We start from the raw sequence: 20,524 nt of genomic DNA, 5'->3' as shown, positions 1-20,524 counted from the left end.
GAAATTCAGCCATTGTTTGCTAATCCTGAGAATTACGTTCGTAATCTTGTTTTTATCACGGACGAAATGTAATGCTAAGAAAATGTGTGTGTTCTTAGCAGCTCTATGGAATTGGGCTCGGATAATTTGGGTGATCTTACCTCCGGGACAGTATTTCTCATCTGCTCTGTTTGAGCAATCATCTTCCCCGTTACAGTGAACATCCCTTGAATAACACCAGCCATCGCCACAGGAAAACGATTCAGCTGGTGCATCTTGTTGATGAAAACAAAACACGCAGAAGGAAAATTGTATAATATTAAATCAAAAACGTAAATACAACTTAAAGGCAGTCACTATTGATAATTTCTCAAACAAAATTATAAGCATAAAACTTAACTTAGTAGCGAGTAATAGTTAGTACAAAACATTGTGAGAAGCGGCTCCCTCTGACATGACTTAATTTTCGAGAAATAAGTACTTTTCCGCGAATTTGATTTCGAGAGCTCAAGTTTAGAATTTGAGATCTAAAAATCAAGCATCAGAAATATGGGCGGCCAAAAGGGCCAAAAGCTAAATAAAAAAAAAACTAACTAAATTTTTGAAAACTAACATAAAAAACGAAAATTAAAGAACAATTACAATTAATTAAAGATAAACAATGATACCAATAATAAAAAAAAAGAAATTTATGTGTAGATCGTAAATACAGAGCACCAAAAGTTTAAAATGAATAACATAAAAAATAAATAAAAAAACAGCATTATATTGTTAATTTAGATTAAAGGGAAAAGATGAGCAATAAGTCAAAACTTGAAATAAAATGAAAAAATATTAATCCACTAGAAAAAAAAATATTACACTAAATATAAAAAAAGTTATAATAAAAACATGTTTGTCCCTTTAAAAATAAATACAGGAAATGTTTTTAAATTAACAATAAAAGAAAAAAATAATCCATTAGAAAAGAATGACACTAAATTAAAAAAAAATCATTAATAAAACAAAATGTTTGTCCTTAATTACACGAAATCATTAAAATTCGGAAATTCCCCAGGAATGTTTTTTTTTTTTTTTTTTAAAAGTACACACAGCCCAGCCTGCACTGGAGCCCCGAATTTCATGGCTCTGTTTACTGTGCGTATCGACGCTTGTGGAAGCAGGGAATGGACCCTTCCCATGAAATATGTTAATTACATTCACGCATGCGTACAGACCCTGTTGGTTGGCAAACGCCGTAGAGTTGTGCACTATAAGCAGACGCGCAATCGCGTCTCCGTCACGCACCCATTAGCCGTGTACAAAACAGCGCGATGTTCCCCTCATTTTGCCAATCAAAACGTTAGTGTGCACGCGCAACGTGCAATTTACATATTTCATGGGAAGGGTCTGTTCTGCGCTTATGTCATTCAAGCATGTTAACAAGATAGTGGGGAATTTCGGCACGTGCACATTCGTACTCTACGCGTTAGCAGCTGCTCACCGTAAGCAAAGAATCAACGCTTTGGAAAATACGAAATTATTTGCTTTTGTCAAGCATTTTCACAGGTTATGCGGGGCTTTTGGTTTGTGCCCATGTGCACTTTACGTTGAGCATTTAGGGTCTATGGAAGGTGCAATTAAGTAAAACTCGTGCTGAAAAGATTGTAAGATTGTGTCACTGATGTCTTGTGTTTTGTAGTATTGTAATCATGAGCGACAGAAGTGGTTATAACCATGAGTTAACCAAGAGAAATTTGATCGCGTGACTTTCATAGTACGTAGCTTTAGTCGCACTATAAACCAAGTGGGTTGAAAAGCACAAGGCGCGACTCGACTAAGCAATCAAAATTTGCAATTTCCCATGAGTTGTTCCAAAAGATATGGTTACGACTACGTTCCTATGGTGTTGTGATAATACTTACGAAGGACTTGTACAAGTCTACACTCATGCTTTTAATATTATGCTTGAGTAAGCCCATTGTATGTCACACAACCAGGACCCAATTTCATGGCTCTGCTTACTGTAAGCACAGAATTGGCGCTTACGGAAGCAGGGAATTCTGTGCTTACGGCAAGCCTATTTCACGGGTTAGCGGCGAATTTTGGCTTCTACGCATGCGTACTCCACGTTACTAGGCATTCTATGCTTACAAGGCTAGCGCAGAAATTCGGAGCTTGCAAGTAAGCGGGGAATCGAGATCGTAAGTGCAGAATTCGGCGGTAAGCAGAGCCATGAAATTGGGCCCAGATCTACAGTTGCTCATGTATTTCAACTTAACAAAAAGTCTCCAACCTTATAACAATGGTTGTTCCAAGCTACGCAGCTAAAGATACGCTTAGGTTTCAAGATACGCTTACTTTCCTTCAAGTTACGCTATAATATGAAAACGGTGTACATAGCCCGAGTCAATTGCTACGCTTACGTTTCATATGCAGCTACGTTTACTTTCCAAGACAGCTATGCTTACGTTCCATTTTTTTTTTTTTGATAGTTTTTTCTTCTTAATTTAAAAACATTTCCTGTCATTATTTTTTATAAGGGACAAACATTTCTTTTATTATTAATGATTTTTTTTAATTTAGTGTCATTTTTTTCTGAAGGATTATTTTTTTTGATAGTTTTCTTTTACTGTTAATTTAAAAACAATTCGTGTATATTTTATATTTTATATTTAGTGTAACATTTTTTTCTAGTGGATTAATATTTGTTCATTTTATTTCAAGTTTTGACTAATTGTTAATCTTTTCCTTTTATAATCTAAATTAACAATATGGAAAAAAATAATAATTGTAGCCCACACCTTGAAGTGGCCTTCAGGCCTTGTGTGTCAGGCGACTTCATAAAAAAAAAATATATATATAAAAATAAAAAACAAAAAAATCACCGGATAAGAGATGTCCATCTAATGTATGTTTGTAGTTGCACAGCCACGTAAAAAATAACCCAGTGCACTTATCGACAATAGAAGGGGTTCACCCCGTTTTTCCTGGCTGTATTAGCAGAATAATTGTACCACAGCACTTGACCAGAACATGGCGCTAGTGAAATATGTCTCAAGATTCAAACGTAGTCCAACACAAATTGCAGGAAATACTGTTTTTTTCTTTTACAATAACAGGAGCGTCGCTGAATGAGGGATATATGAGAAGCCACTATTATTAAATTGACGATTACGTTAACAAAACCAGCCTCTAAAAGCTTCCGGCCTCCCCAAATTGATGGATTCAGCACTTATAAGTATGTATGATATAGGAAGTCCATTAGCCTATCCCTTAAATTAGTCGTGCTTAGAGTGACATCATTAATGGATGCGCTTGGGTTAACGCCACTTGACATAAAATTATTTGATAAGCGTGTAAGACCAGTATGCTCAACACGGATAATTGAATCTGTTGACAATTTTGCTAATTTGATCATCGAACTTCAGTGGATGAAAATAATGACACAACAAAACCTTTTTGCACACATTTGTGTCAGTTTTGATGCCTTTAAAGCCATTATACTCTCGCGGTACAGAAAATACAGACTAAAAAAAAGTTCACAGATTTACAATAAATTTACAGGGTTTACAGAAGGTAATGGTGAAAGAATTCTCTTGAAATATTAATCCATGAAATGCTTTACTTTTTAAGAAAACATTAAAACAATATAAATTCTCGATAGCGAGAATTACGGATTTAATTTAAACACGTCATGACACGGTGAAACGTGCGGAAACAAGAGTGGGTTTTCCCGTTATTTTCTCCCGACTCCGACGACCGATTAAGCCTAAATTGTCACAGGTTTGTTATTTTATGTTGTGATACACGAAGTGTGGGACTTGGACAATACTGCTAATCATTTGTTGGTGAGTGGTATCGACAAGTGACCTTTGAGAAGCTTGATTTGAAGACCTCAATACCAAATTCTGAGATCTCTAAATCAAATATTTTAATGGAAAATGACTTCTTTCTAGAAAAACTACGTTACTTCAGAAGAAGCCATTTCTCACAATGTGTTATACTATCAACCTCTTCACATACATTGCTCTTTACCAAGTAAACTGTTATGCTAACAAGTATTTTGAGTAATTATCAATAGTGTCCAGTGTCTTTAAGTTTATTAAGCCATGTTCAATTAAAGACATTAAAAACTATTGGTAATTGTTAAAGACCAGTCTTCTCACTTGTACATGTATATCTCAACATATGCATAACATAATAAGCCTGTGAAAATTTGAGCTCAATCGGTCGTCGAAGTTTCGAGATAATAATGAAAGAAGAAAACATCCTTGTCACACAAAGTTGTGTGCTTTTAGATTCTTAACTTTTTGAGTAATTATCAATAGTGTCCAGTGCCTTAAAGCCATGTTCAATTAAATATTTTTGACGGGAGGTTTCCATTTTGCGAGGGATCCATCCAAGAAATTTGAGATCCCCTTAGGCTTTACACTGACAAACAACCAAATAAACATTATGCACACATTTTTTGTTAGGTTGAATTCAATCGCACAAAACTTACCATCACAGCTCCCCCAATAACGACAGTAAATTCCGTTCAGCAAAGCACAGAATATGACGAGCCGAAAAAGAGCATCCATGGTGAGGACCTGTGGATACAAATTCTACCTGATTAGTAATAATACAATGGCTTTTTATAGTTTGAAGTATGACATACACTCCTTTTACATGGCACAATCTAATGGTTAACAATGTGCTAGGAACACAGGGTGCCCGTGATCTGCGCCCAATTTCACAGAGCTGCTAAGCACACAAATTTGCTTAGCATGAAACTTCTTCCTTGATAAAAACAGGATTACTAACGAATTTCCGTTTGTTGCATATTGCTTGTTACTGGTATTCAGCTGTTGTTTGATTATCTTGAAAATCACGTGGAAATTTGGTTGGTAATCCTGTTTTTATCAAGGGAGAAATTTCATGCTAGGCAAACTGTTGTGCTTAGACGCTCTGTAAAATTGGGCCCCGGTATTTATTTTTATTTTTATAAGCGTCTATAAACTGGCAGATCTGTGGTCGAGACCCCCTAGTTCAAGACAAAATTTTCACAGACTTCGTATTCTATGTTTTAATGCGTTCACAGGGTCATGTGTCGTCAACACAAATTTGTTTCCATTGACTGAATTGACAGGTAAATCATGATTGTGTTGATCTGTTTTCATTTATACATTGTATTATCCTATGCGCTGTTGGTGATTGTTAGTTGTTTTGGTTATTATTCGTACGGCTTGATTATTAAATCGTCATCCATACTGTCCATTTTAATTTATTTGCAAAAGCTTTGTACCTATTATGTCTGCTATTACATTTGTAAATTATGCATTATGTAATGCTTTGTTAAGTTTTGACAGTATGAATATAAACGTGAATTGAATTGAATTGATTTGAACTTGTTTATGCAGTGTCGGTCATTATGTAGCTACCTTAACCCAATTGATTGAATCCTACATATATTTTGCTGCCGCAATTTGCAAACGTGTTGTTGGTCTCTCTATGGCCAACACAAGACAGCTGATTAACACTACCAGCAAAAGTGAACTGTGTTTATTGTGGGCCCAACTGGTAATTATCAAAGACCAGTTTTCTCACTCTGTGTATCTCAACGTAAATATGCACAACATAACAAATCTGTGGAAATTTGAAGTTGCGAGATAATAATGGAAGCAAAAACGTTGTCACTGGAAGTTGTGTGATTTCATGCGTGCTTTTGAGACCTCACGCGTGGGGTCTCAAAATCAATTTAACTATTTTGCTGAGAACTTACTTCTTTTTCAAAAACTACGTTACCTCAGAGTGAGCCGTTTCTCACGCTGTTTTATACAACCAACAGCTCAACCGTTGCTTGTTACCAAGTAAGTTTATGCTAATTACAATTAATTTGAGTTATTACAAACAGTGTCTAGTGCCTTTACGTACATTGAAGCTGTGTTGTTTTTTATCTTTGCGTAGCTCTATGCACTGAAGGCCAGGAGCATACTATACATTTCTTATTACAGTTCCAATATGGCCTACCCTTTCCAAATCATGTTGATGGGAGATTGAGGGGAAATTGCATTGAAACAAATTATAAACTCAAAGATTTCGGTTTCATTTTGTGATGGACTAGAAATAATGTAAAGCAGCAAACCTAATTTAAAGGCAGTGGACACTATTGGTAAAAACTCAAAATAATTATTAGCATAAAACCTTTCTTTGTAACGAGTTACAGGGAGAGGTTGAAGTATAAAACATTGTGAGAAACGGCTCCCTCTAAAGTGATGTAGTTTTCGATAAAATAAGTTATTTTCCACGAATTTGATTTCGAGACCTCTCTCAAAATCAACCGTCTGAAAGCATATAACTTCGTAAGACAAGGGTGTTTTTTCTTTCGTTATTATATCGCAATTTCGACGACCAATTGCTCTTAAATTTTCACAGGTTTGTTATTTTATTGAGATGATGAGATACACCAAGTGAGACGACTGGTCTTTGAGAACTATAGTGTTCAGTGTCTTTAAACTGAACATACAGTTGGTACATTTAAACAAATCAAGCAAACAACATCAAGTATACAACAGGTTTGTACAACGTTGTGCTGTATGGGCTTTGACTGGTAGCTGAATAGTTATAGGTGTACAATGGTTTCTTAAGTCTCCCGCGTACTCGAACAAAGATACCGTACAGTTACTTGCAACCTTGAAATAATTGCAACCGTTTATTACATGTTTAAATTAAATGCACTGGACACTATTGGTAATTACTTAAAATAATTGTTAGCATAAAAGCTTACTTGGTGTTAAACATTGGAGAGCTGTTGTTAGTATAACACATTGTGAGAAATGGCTGCCTCTGAAGTAACGTACTTTTTGAGAAGGAAGTAATTTTCCACTCAATATTTGAATTTGATTTCGAAACCCCAGAACGAGATTTTGAGGTCCACAACTTCGTGTGACAAGGGTGACTTTACTTCCATTGTTATCTCGCAACTTCGACGACCAATTGAGCTCAAATTTTTACAGGGTTGTTAATTTGTGCATATATGATGTTGAGTGACCAAGTGAGACGTGACAATTACCAACAGTGTCCAGTGTATTAAAGGCAGTGGACACTATTGGTAATTACTCCAAATAATTATTATCATAAACTCCTGTGAGGGTGATGGGGAGAGATTGATGGTATAAAGCATTGTGAGAAACGGCTCCCTCTGAAGTAATGTAGTTTTTGAGAAAAAAAAGTAAATTTCCACGGATTTGATTTCGATACCTCAAGTTTAGAATTTGAGGTCTCGAAATCAAGCATCTGAAAGCACCCAACTTCATGTTACAAGGGTGTTTTTTTTTCTTTCATAGTTATCTCTCAACTCCGACGACCAATCAATCTCAAATTTTCAGAGCTTTGTTATTTTATGCATAATGTTTAGATACGCCAAGTGGAAAGACTGGTTTTTGACAATTACCAAAAGTGTCCAGTGTCTTTAAATAGCATTGTACCTGATACTTACCCTTTCCTGAAGTATAAACCCGGTTTGAATGCAGCCTTTCCACAAAAATAAAAGCAGAGTTAAAAATCAAACTCGTCATGTGAACGTGACTTTAGACCGAATGACGAGAAAGTCAAGACCGCGGACTTTCAACTGCAAATGCTCAATACATTATACGCATAGCGTAAACCAATTTGATTACGCGGGAGACTTGCAACCGTTCATTCAAATTTAACATGTTTAAATTAAAGACAGTGGACACTATTGGCAAATACTCAAAATAATTGTAAGCATAAAAACTTACTTGCTAACAAGCAATGGAGAGCTGTTGATGGTAAAAAACATTGTGACAAAGTTGTGATGAAGTAACGTAGTTTTCGAGAAAGAAGTAATTTTGCACCACAATATTTTGATTTGATTTCGACACCTCAGAATTAGAATTTGATGTCTGGAAATTAAGCATCTTAAAGCACACAACTTCGCATGACAAGGGTGTTTTTCTTCAATCATCAACTCGCAACCTCGACGACCAATTGAGTTTAAATGTTCATAAGTTTGTTATTACACCAAGTGTGAATTGACATTGAACTGAAACTTACCCTTGCTGTAGTACAACCCGGTTTGAATGCAGCGTTTCTAAATAATTATAGCAGAGTTAAAAACCAAACTCGTCATGTGAACGTGACTTACCGAATGACGAGGAAATCAAGACCGCGGACTGCAATGCCCAAGGTGATTTCACCTCTTGGCCCCAAGATGACCCTTCAATAAATCAAACCAGTCAATTAACCGTAGTACTACCCTTTTAATGGCATCATTCCAAACGGTCGTAAAACCTTGGTCAAGCACGTGGATTGTTGAAATGGTATTGGCCAAAAGCAAATTAATAATAGTGGCTAGTTAATATACCGCGCGCATGTCCGCCACTTGGTGACTCTCCATGAGATGTATGATGAAATTCAGTAATTCGGCTTATCGTATTCAAATCATAACAGCTTTAGTTACGACCTCGCTGAACTTGCATTTATTGACCTGATACCGTAAAATGCCCTTTGATTTTATGAGTTAGTTTTGAAAGCTTTCATTGGAAACAACCAGCATAAATAAATAGATGGTAAGGTCAATAGTGCTTACCTCACATTCATCTTCGATTTAAGGGTATGAGGGTTGGGTTGCCATGGTTCATGTTGTTTCTCATTAGATGTGCGGCCAAGCAGGTATCATGATTACACTTGTAGACAAGTCGCTAAAGACAGCTTGCCGTAAAGAAGGACCTTCGGAATGCGTTTCGCATGGGTACTAGCCTTTATTCAAGGCGCACGCAGTGGCGGCCAAATGTCACGCACGACAAAACAGACCAGCTCGTTTAATTTAATCAGTTATTCATGATCATGAAATATTAATAACTATATGAATTTTCTATAGTATGTGTTGCCCTCATCACTTGACTTTTTAGCGCATCCATTATCCATGAGGAAACAATAATATTTGCGTGTGGGCGTGGCAACGGCAAGTGTGAACGTGACTAGTGATCTATTCATTTGTTTGGTAATGGTATCTTCCCATAGACCTTCACCATGCTGCCTCCATCTTGGTCATGTTCTTCGTATCCAAAGCAATAATGAATGATAATAATGATTTGGAAAGATGGCTGTACCGTGCGTGTTTAAGGTCCATTGGCCAACACTCCTCATGCTAATGCATTATGCATTACATTTCTTCTACCAAAATCAGTAGCCAAAACAAAAAAATGTAAAAAGAGGCGCTTTGTGCAGTTACTAAGGGTATCAATGGAAGTTTGGTTTCAACTAGTCTGCACTAGGAGTTCATATTATGAGGAGTGCTACACAGGAGTGCTACACCCAATCGTGAAAATTTTTAATACTTCAGGAATTATATTTCTATTCAAGGTACATGTGTAATAAAAGTTTGAATAATTTTAAGAGTTTTTACTCCTTATGTTATAATTACGTTTCCTATTATTTTAAGTTGTCCATTACTAGTGGCGTGTTCAACGCCCAAGAGCATGCCAACATGATTGAAGATGCTATGTCAGATGTTTTGCCCCACACATTAAAAATAGATTTTTTTGAGTGAATGGTATTTCAAAGAGTATCACCCGCTCTAACGAAAACAAGTTTAACTTCTACTTTTAATGGTCAGGAACCATGACAAAAATTTAAAACGTTTCTTATAAAACACATAAGAATTGATCACGTTATACATTGTCGGGATCCCGACAAAAACTAATTTTGAGCACTTTATTTCACTGCTACTAATAATTGGCGGACTTTTTCGAGCAATGGCTCAAATGAAAGCTAGTAACTTTCTCGACCCCCATCAAAATACCTATTGAATTTTAAATCAAAATTTTGGGGTCAAATCGGCAAAAAATCTGACATAGCATCTTTAGTGTGCTATAAAAATGTTGGTATTTTTATTAAAATTTGAAGCAATTTTCATCGATTAAAGATATTTTTTTTTCAAGACCCTACTATCTTATTTAATTATTATTATTTTTTTAATTATCTTATTATTATTTAGTTAGATTAATTATTTAATATCCTCGTATAGAATAATCAACGAAGCTTGATGATTGCCTCTTTTGTTTTGTCAGGCTTGTGTTGTGTGCAGTAAACCAATACAATTGCATGCGAATGTACAGCTTTGTATATTAGGTGAAACAAAAGCTGGAGATAATAAATTTCCTTAAAAAAAAAAAAAAAAAAAAAAAAAAAAAAAAAGTGAAACACAACGTATTGCTTACTTCAATCGTCTATTTGATTTTATTCTGTTAAACATCACTAATTTTCACAAAAAAAAGTTATACGTTTTATTTGTATCATTTTAATTATTTTGAGTTTTGTGACCATTAAAGCCATTGGACACTTTCGGTAAACAGTACTATCAAAGGCCCACACTTCGTGTATCACAACTTATATATAAAATACCAAACTGTGGAAATTTAGGCACAATTGGTCATCGGAGTCGGGAGAAAATAACGGGAAAACACACCCTTGTTTCCGCACGTTTCGCCGTGTCATGACATGTGTTTAAAATAAATCAATAATTCTCGATATCAAAAATTGATATTGTTTTAACGTTTTCCCAAAAAGTAAAGCATTTCATTGAATAATATTTCAAGAGAAGTCTTTAACCAGTACCTTCTGTAAACCCTGTAAGTTATTTGTGAATCTGTGAATTTTTTTTCTGCTCCGAAAGTGTCCAATGGCTTTGTCACGTGCAACTATAAAGAAGCTGTTGTTGAGTTTTGTTTTGCTTTTGGCAAATATCATTTTTTTATTTTGTGTTTATTGCTGGGGTAACTTATAATATTGTATACACGTCCTCGGGTAATTGCAAATCGTTTAAAAGTGGTATGATCCGAGAAGAATATGTCTGACATAAATTAAATAATTTCTGAGGATTCCATTTTATGTTAATTTATAGCAGCTTAAAGCTAAGAGAATAAACCAACTCTTCAGTGTATTTTGACACTTGAAACCCGTTTTTCTGTTGTAGTATTACTCGGATAAGGAAAATGCATGTTGTTTAAGGAAAATATAGTTCTTTAAAGACAGTGCACACTATTGGTAATTGTCAAAGACTAGTCTTCACAGTTGATGTATCTCAACATATGCATAAAATAACAAATCTGTGAAAATTTGAGCTCAATCAGTGGTCGAAGTTGCGAGATAGTAATGAAAGAAAAAAAACAACACCCTTATCACACGAGGTTGTTTGCTTTCTTATGCTTAATTTTGTGACCTCAAATTATAAACTTGAGGTCTCGAAATCAAATTCGTGGAAAATTTCTTCTTTCTCGAAAACTACGTCACTTCAGGGGGGAGCTGTTTCTCACAAAGTTTTATACTACCAACCTCTCCCCATTACCCGTAATCAAGAAAGGTTTTATGCTAATAATTATTTTGAGTAATTACCAATAGTGTCCACTGACTTTAAGGAAAATAAGATACGCGGATTAACAATACTAAAGATTTTACAGTTGTATATTATACAAATATTGACTGCTTCGGGTGCTATGGTTAAAACTACGACTCCCGAGGCGCAAAATAGAAAATGGAACGGTTGGTTTTAACCAAAGCAATAGTTCAAAGCAGTCAATTTGTTTGATAACACCCCCAACAAACTATTTTACCATCTTCGTACACGTATCGTTCGTACGCGCGTTTCAGATACACAGATGCACAACTGATTGGGTTCGAGGTGGGTAAAAAGACACCTGGGTACTGCACGCCTTGTGATAGTCACACGGCACACTGCACCATCACACGGCCGCCGTCTAGTAAAGCTAAGACATATCAAATGACGCGCTCTAAACCAATAAAAAGGCAGAGTATTTGTAAGGGGTGTTATAATTTTTACAATTTCATCGTAACCCTCTAACTAATGTGCGTAATCGCACTTATCAATGTGGTTTATATTACTGCTAAAGTGAACCGGTCATTATGTCAATAATACCAACCAAATAAATAATTTTCAACAAATCAAATCAAAGTGCATTTATCTAGGTATTGAAATAAGTCTTCCTATTTTTGAAATAAGAAGCAATTTGACACATTTTAATTTTATATTTAAAGACACTGGACACTATTGGTAATTGTCAAAGACCAGTCTTCTCACTTGGTTTATCTCAACATTATGCATAAATTAACAAACCTGGAAAAAATTGAGCTCAATTGGTGGTCGAACTTGCGAGATAAAATTAACAGAAAATACACCCTTGTTGCACGCTTTCAGATGCTTGATTTCAGATGCTTGATGCTTGATTTCGAGACCTCAAAATCTAATGTTAATGTCTCGAAATAAAATTCGTTGAAAATTGCTCGAAAACTATACGTAGCTTCAGAGGGAGCCGTTTTTCACAACTAACCTCTCCCAATTACTCGTTACCAAGTGAGGTTGTATGCTAATAACTAGTTGAATAACTATCAATAGATGATTAACTGTAATTGATAGACCTTTGAATAAACAAGCACATCATTTAGTTGATCATTCCTTCAGATTCTTGATCTCATCTTGGTTAAGAAAGTATGTATCGGATGAATGCACCTGATTTGACAGGTGTTGGACATTTACCAAAGAACAACTTTTAGTGCAACCATTCACAGAACCACCGACCTTTCTTTTATGCCTTCCTAGTTTGTTTAATGTAAGTTCAATTCAATTTACTTTTCCCAGATGTGAACTTTATTTCGGCCTGTACATGGAATTTGCAAAAAAGTACTAACAATTCAGTTTATCATCATACATTATAATGCGCATTGAACACCCAGTAGGGTGGATATGTGCGCATTACAAGTCTTATAAATATTATTATTATAAGTCGTCAGCGTTTTTACGAAGTAGCACTCTACGTGCTTAAGGATTTTTTTACACATTTATATTTTTTTTTTACATTTCTGACAGCTTTACTTTTTTAATTAAGCTAACTAGTGTTTTAAATTTTGGCACAAACGTGGCATTTTTTGTTTTCACGAAGTAGCACCCGAACCTCTGTTTACCGTTGTATGCATGGCACGCACTCGAGTCAAAGTGTGGTAAAAACGTTTTCACGAAGTAGCACGCAAGTTGTGTGAGCGCGCGCGCGCTGACCTAGTTTCAAAAATCAATACAAAATGCTGTGTTGTAGCATAGGCGAGTGCTACTTCGTGAAAACGCAAAAAAACATATTTTGCACTTTTTGGGTTTCACGAAGTAGCACGCATCTTCTCTTGTGTCTAGTTTCATAATTAATTATGCAAATGAGTCAAAATAAGATTAATTGATAAGTTCAAGTCATCAAGTATCTACATTGAAAAATTTAAATGGAAATACTTTGAAGTTTTGAAGGGAGGCGGGTTTCTAAAAAGTGTTCAACTTCAGAGGCCGTTTTCTTTGATTGTTGTTTTTTGCTGGTATAGCAGTGAGTGCTACTTAGTGAAACCGCTGACGAAGTATGCAAAATACACAAATTATACATAATAGCAGAAAAAGCAGAAAGTACATTAAGCATTGCCTTAAAAAAAATTACTTAAGAATTATATAAAATATAACATAAATAAAGAAATAATAGAGCACTCGTTTGTCTCTGTGTTGTTGCATAAACGAATCAATGCTTCACTTGTTCATTGAAAATCCGGACAGCTGAGGAGACAAACTCAAGTTCTAGAGCCCTTCCTTATCGAGTACGCACGCGTAGACGCCAAAATTCGCCGCTAACCCGTGACAAAGGTTTGCCGTAAGCGCATAATTCCCAGCTGCCGTAAGCGCCGATTCTTGGCTTACGGTAAGCAGATTATTGGCTTACGGTAAGCAAAGCCGCGAAATTGGACCCTAGTCTGTCAATTATAGATAGTGGCCCTTGCCTCAATGGCGAAGAACGAGTCAATGACAATTAGGTGACTATTAGTTCTTCAGGTTCTTTATCTCCTCCTGGTTGAGGAGGCGATCAAAGACCATGAGATTGCTGTACGCAGCTGAACCACTGTACGTATCAGATAGGTACACCTTATTACATGTATTGGTCATACCCAAGTACAGCCTAGTGCAACCATCATCACTTCTACCACCATTATTGTTGGTTACATCCTCTTCCTTATACTCTCCATCAACGTAAAGCTTCAACATATTCACCACCCCCTGGTTCATTTCAATCGTTAAAGCCAAGTGAAACCAACTATCTAAAGGGATTTGGGTTTTGTGGTATTTGTTAACAGATGTAGAACTTACTGTGCCAACTATGTAGTAGAAAAGGCTTTCCTTGCTTTTGTAGATCAGAGCAATACCCCTAGCCTGGCCGGTTTGTCCCCCAGAGCTGATGTAGTAACGGTTATCAGTGAAACCTGATGACGTATGTATCTTGAGCCATAAAGACCACGTCATAGATTTACAGAGACCCGGGTCAGAGATACAGGTGCTATTAAAGTCACCAAGATCTAGGTACGAGCCTACCTCAGCATACACTGCGCATGCGTGATCAGCTTCGTCAGGACCAGGAACCATCTTCAGGAGGTCTGGGGTCCCTCTGACGTCATACTCGATGCTGCTGACCGTAGCAGCGTCGCATTGTCCAGGGTTGCCGTCTCGACGAAGCGATCGGTTGAGAATTAAGTGCTTCCCGAGGAGATCTGTGGGGTGAAAAACAAAGGGGAGACAAAATTATGTTTATTTTCATCATCGTCATTTAGCGGTCGCAACCGCGATCCCCATTCACAACGTCACGCGAGAGGTTGTTATCCCTCATCATGTTTGGAATATCTTTGTATGTTTAGTAACATAAAGCTTGGATCACGTACAGATCATATACATTCAAACATTACATAACATATCCCAAAAGTTTATAACAAATATACCTTTTCGAAAGCACCCATTAGAGACAGTGGACATTATTGGTAATTGTCAAGATTATTAATTAACAGTTAGTGTATCTCAACATATGCATAAAATAACAAACAGAAAATTTGAGCTCAATCGGTCATCAAAGTTGCGAGATAATAATGAAAGAAAAAAACACCCTTGTCACACAAAGTTGTGTGCATTAAAATGCTTGATTTCGAGATTCTCAAATTATAAATCTGAGGTCTCTAAATCAAATTCGTGGAAAATTACTGGTTTCTCGAAAAACTTCGTTAATTCAGAGGGAGCCGTTTCTAACAATGTTTTATACTATCAACCTCTCCCCATTACTCGTAATCAAGTAAGTTTTTATTGAAATATGTTTTTGAGTAATTACCAATAGTGTCCACTACCTTTAAGTTTAAACTTTTGCATGAGAAGCATGCTGGCTTAGCTTGTGATCAAGCTTGGTCGCTAGCTATCTCAGCATGTACCTCATTATATGCATAACGAATGGCACTGACAACATTGTGCGATATGGCTATGGGAAACGTGTATACCGCCCTCTTGCGTTGTATGATTCCATCCGGGCGGAAACGGGAAACTTAGGCGCCTTGTCAAAACCTCCCGGGCGTTCCTCCGCTGACAGTCTGCGGACTGGACAGCAAATACCGCCTCGGACAGTCCGCGGAAGAACGGCCATGTGCGTTGAAGTTAATGAGCTATCCTTGCCGGGCGCTATTGTTAGTATAACAATAAGTCTCATGAATAAACAAGTTGTATTTTCAGGTCATGAATATCAGCGGCTTGGACGCGGACCGGCCGTGCTCTTCCAGAACAATACATTTTCTACTCACGAATACCATCCTCCTGTAAGCGGACAGGCCGCACCGACAAGACAATTACACCATCCAGCGCATGTGATAATCAGGGAACGATTTCGCCTGTATCACATCGCAATTTGTGATGCAATTTTGATGATTTGCTATGCAATTGTAAAAAGTACATCGCAAATGTTGCGATCCAACTTGCGAAGCATAATTTGCAACATTTATGCTTGATACAAAAATATCGATTTTTAACTTGAAACCATTCACATTTAATCAATTTTCCCGCAAGAAAAACGATGCTAAATTAATAAGAAATCACCGCCGCCGCGACTACAAAACGTTTTCTTCCATGATGTTGAATACAATATGCTGCTCTGGCAGTAGGGCAAAATCGACCAATGAAAACATTCGTTACGCGCTATATGGAAATTCAACAGCCAATAGAAACACCGGTCTCTGAAACTGTGGCTTCCTCCCCCTCAGACATTGGACAAACCAGACTATCTGGTTGTTTTGACATGGAGACACACTCGCACAGGTGTGTAGATTTGTTTATTGGTGACGGTGACTTGGGATTTTATAAATAAGAAACTAATGTTTTCCGCTTGGAAAGTAAGAACGAACAGTTTAAATTGTCCCCTGGATACTCTGACCCACTTGGAACGGAGTTTGCACAGAGCCTGGAACTTTTGTCAGTCGAAGCCGGGAAAGAAAACCATTTTTGACATCCATGTTTTGGTTATGTAGGCCCAACCAAGTCATAAAAATCACACATTGGAGGAAATGGATTTTAGTTACACATTCACCCTTACTTTGCTTTTTAATCTGCAAAAGTAAAACCATTGTTAACCACCTACGTTCCTCCGCGGTTCCGCCGGTCAGCTCATAAGCTGGGCCTTACGATGGCCGACCGGTCGCTCCGCGGAGCCCCCGGAATATTCATGTTTATTGACATGTTTCTTTACTATGCTTCTTTACTATAATGTGGGATGGTCAGGTCGACATGTCACTGTGAGACAGTGAGATTGATTTTCGTACAGGTTTTCAATGAGTTTTAAAGCCATTATACACTTTCGGTACAGAAAAACAAAAACAAGTTCACAGATTTACAAATAATTTACAGGGTTTACAGAAAGTAATGGTGACAGACTTCTCTTGAAATATTAGTCCATGAAATGCTTTATTTATTTTTTTGAGAAAACAGTAAAACAATATAAATTCTCGATAGCGAGAATTACGGATTTATTTTAATTATATATAATGTCATGACACGGCGAAACGCACGGAAACAAGAGTGGGTTTTGCCGTTATTTTCTCCCGCCCCCGATGACCGATTGAGCCTAAATTTTCACAGGTTTGTTATTTTATACATAAGTTGTGATACACGAACTGTGGGACTTGGACAATACTGTTTACCGAAAGTGTATAATGGCTTTAACTTGCACGAAGTGAATCAAATGATGGGCCATCATTGAAAACCATGAGAACACCGGGTCGCTACCAAACAATATTGTGTCTGGTGGCTTACAAAAAAGCCCAGACAAATCCTTTAAAATTTCTAATACAAAATTGTTTTTCTAGCTATGCCAATGGATTTCTATACTCTACTTGAAACCGATGAAACTTTTCATTGAAGTGTTAGGAAAACAGCCCCCCCCCCCCCACTCCCCTGTTCCCTAAAAGTAATTGGCTGATGTAACCACAAAAAACATGCATGATTTTTCTTTGTCTTCGAACTTAGTTTGTATTCCATTTTTGAGTTTAAATGTCTCAGTACAGCGCCACCTATCGGCAGGAGTATGAAAGACATGCACACAAGGCACAAACATCATCACAGCATTGTTAGTCAAAAGAGCAATGACAAGATGAGAGGGCATAATCTGCACCATTGGTAAAGGATACTTTTAGTATAGGGTTCTACATTGATTCAAGATGATCCTTTCTAAATATTACGCTATTAGACGACGCATCCATGAAGAGCTGTGTATTGAGAAAGTTGCGACATGGGAAACAAATTATTTGATCACGTGGTTGCTGGACGCCATTTTGTCTCAAAATGCAGCACAACCCAACAGGCAGACTAGTCTGGCACCCGTGTTCGCCGATGCGTTGCTTAGGGAATAAAATGGCTTCTAATTGCAAATTGTCGTAACTCTCCCAATTAATTATGGCTCTGCATCCATGTAAGTGATGGCGCCCTCTGTTGGCAAGTCACATTAAGGAAAGGAGACTTTCAACCCGATATGCTGTCCCCTCACGTGGCCCCTAGATTCCCAATCTGAACAGCAATTATGTGCAAACTCCCTACAAGGCTAGATTTAAAACAACTTGGATATTTACCTTCAACCTTCCTCGTGCAGTTAAGCCATGTTTGAATCTCCGCTTGGTCAGCACTGTGGATGAATGTATCCATGTATGTAACCACGAAGGGTCTGTAAGGTGTACGGGTATTCAGACCACCAACACGTATCGTAGTGCACTGGCATGGATCAGGTTCAGGAACTACCCAACGGTACCGGCCAGACTCTGGATCACGTTCTTGTCCAATGGTGCAGATGAGTGCTTCATAAAAAAAAAGATAATAAAACACCTTAAATACACTGGACACTATTATTGTCAAAGACCAGTCTTCTCACTCGGTGATCTAACATATGCATACAATAACAAACCTGTGGAAATTTGAGCTCAATATTGGTCGTCAAAGTTTCGAGATAATAATGAAGTAAATAACACCCTTGTCATGCGAAGTTGGGTGCGTTCAGATGCTTGATTTCGAGACCTCAAGTTCTAAATCTGAGGTCTCGAAATCAAAATCGTGGAAAACTACATCTTTCTCGAAACCTACGTCACTTCGGAGGGAGCCGTTTCTCACAATGTTATATACTACCAACCTCTCCCCATTACTCGTTACCAAGAAAGGTTTTATGATGATAAGTATTTTGAGTAATTACCAAAAGTATCCACTGCCTTTAAAATCCTCCGCATATTGAAAAAAAAGCTTACAGTGACATGCATTAGTTACAATATAAATGGTTGTTATTGTTTTGTTTCTTTTACTGTTATAGACCATGTAACATTTGCTTAATACAATAAGTGTGACCGTGTACAATCTTGGTCTTTTCTGGCGGGCAAGATACTGCGCAGGTCATAATTGGAAAGTTGACATTTTGTGTCATAATTTCCACATAAATCCAAGAGTTATGAAAGTAAAAGCTGGGCAAGTTTTGAGGTGTGCCCCCTTATATCATACCAAAAGTTGTTAATATGTATACAGTGCAATCTCCATGATAAAATCAGGTTTAATGTTCTCTTACATTGAGCTGTGTACAAATCATGCCTTTAAGAAGTCCAGGTTTGGTTGCTTCTTTGTTAAGTGGTGTCACAGGTTACATCGTCTATAGACGAAGTGACCTCTGACGTCACTCGGAAACCATAACATGATTCGCACGCATACCGCCGGGCAAAACCTTTGTGTTTTGGCAGCCAGCTAGAAAGTGTATGCGATCTTATCAAGACTACGCATCTCTTTGACCGGCGAAACATGACGTATACAGGGTTTTGTCAACAGAGGGCGGTTTGAATAGAAACATAGGTCACATCGTCTATAGCCAACAGCCAATACGCACTGTGGTTGTTGCCCGAAATAGAGACTTATAGGAATGTTGTTTATGTTTGTACACACAATATGATGATCATTCAAAAGTGGTCGGAAAAGCAATTACAGCTTCCAATAAAATGACCATAGACCTGTTGCATTATTAGCCATTGATGCGGACAAACAAAAATGGAATCAAGTGCGGTTACGCGTCTCGCAAAGGTTTCAACCAATGATAGTTCTTCATTTTAAAGAAACCAAAACATTAAAGGCAGTGGACACTATTGGTAATTACACTAAATAATTATTAGCATAAAACCTTACTTGGCAACAAGTAATGGGGAGAGGCTGATGGTATAAAACATTGTGAGAAACGGCCCCCTCTGAAGTGCCATAGTTTTAGAGAAAGACGCAATTTTCACGAATTTTCACGAATTTCGAGACCTCAGGTTTAGAACTTGAGGTCTCAAAATCAACCATCTACACCCACACAACTACGTGTGACAAAGGTGTTTTTTTCTTATTTTATTATTTTGCAACTTCGATGACCGGTTGAGCTCAAATTTGCAAAGGTTTGTTATTGTTTGCATATGTTGAGATACACCAACTGTGAAGGCTAGCTAGTCTTCGACAATTTCCAATGGTGTCCACTGCCTTTAAAATGACACTCAACAAAATGCAACACAAAACACAGCAACTACATTACGACATCAACCGTTACTGCGACCGAAGGACAAAAAAACATGGTTTGTTAGTGTGACAGTATACACACACACCAAGAAAAACCAGAACAACTGTAAAATACGACGACATCAACAACAGTTGTAGCAAAAACGACGACGACGACGACGCCGACGACGACGCCGACGACGACGACGCCAACAAACAACAACAACATTTCATGTCATTGCAATGAATTTCATGGTAAATGCAAAACTATTTTTAAAGTTTAATAACTCCTTTTGATTCTGGAATGTTTATATGACCGATCATTTGTTTTCATATTTAAGCCCGGTTTATATTTCATGCGAATGCGAATGCGAAGCGAATTTGACGTCACAACCCTCCTTTCGCACCGATATTCACAAGTGAGTCGAGGGGTGTTCAACTGCTGAGAATTGTTCGTTGCGAATTTGTCACGTCAACATTCGCTTCGCATTCGCATTCGCAGCAAGTATGAACCGGGCTTTAGCCAGCTAGTACACTCGAAGTAATGTTTAAACGTTAACCGGGCAGGCTGTATAAAAAAATAAAAAAATGTTTACATTCACACATACTTCCCCTACTAACAAGTTTACCTTCAGTACACCACACCAGTAATCCGATCAACATCAATACCTTCAT

At 37.3% G+C, this 20,524-nt stretch overlaps 1 protein-coding gene across 1 annotated transcript in view; it reads right to left on the bottom strand.

Moving 5' to 3' along the window:
* Window positions 1–20,524, bottom strand: part of LOC139943208 (uncharacterized) — a 154,182-nt gene extending 133,658 nt beyond the window's left edge. The window contains exons 1-2 of the mRNA XM_071940022.1: window positions 20,479–20,524; window positions 17,914–18,147 (exon numbers count right to left, since the gene is read on the bottom strand). Coding sequence (XP_071796123.1) covers window positions 17,914–18,147; window positions 20,479–20,524 — 280 coding nt within the window. The remainder of the gene's footprint in view (window positions 1–17,913; window positions 18,148–20,478) is intronic.

The sequence above is a fragment of the Asterias amurensis genome, chromosome 10, assembly GCF_032118995.1.
Source record: "Asterias amurensis chromosome 10, ASM3211899v1".
In the NCBI taxonomy this organism is placed as follows: domain Eukaryota; kingdom Metazoa; phylum Echinodermata; class Asteroidea; order Forcipulatida; family Asteriidae; genus Asterias; species Asterias amurensis.
This window is presented reverse-complemented; position numbering and strand designations above follow the sequence as displayed.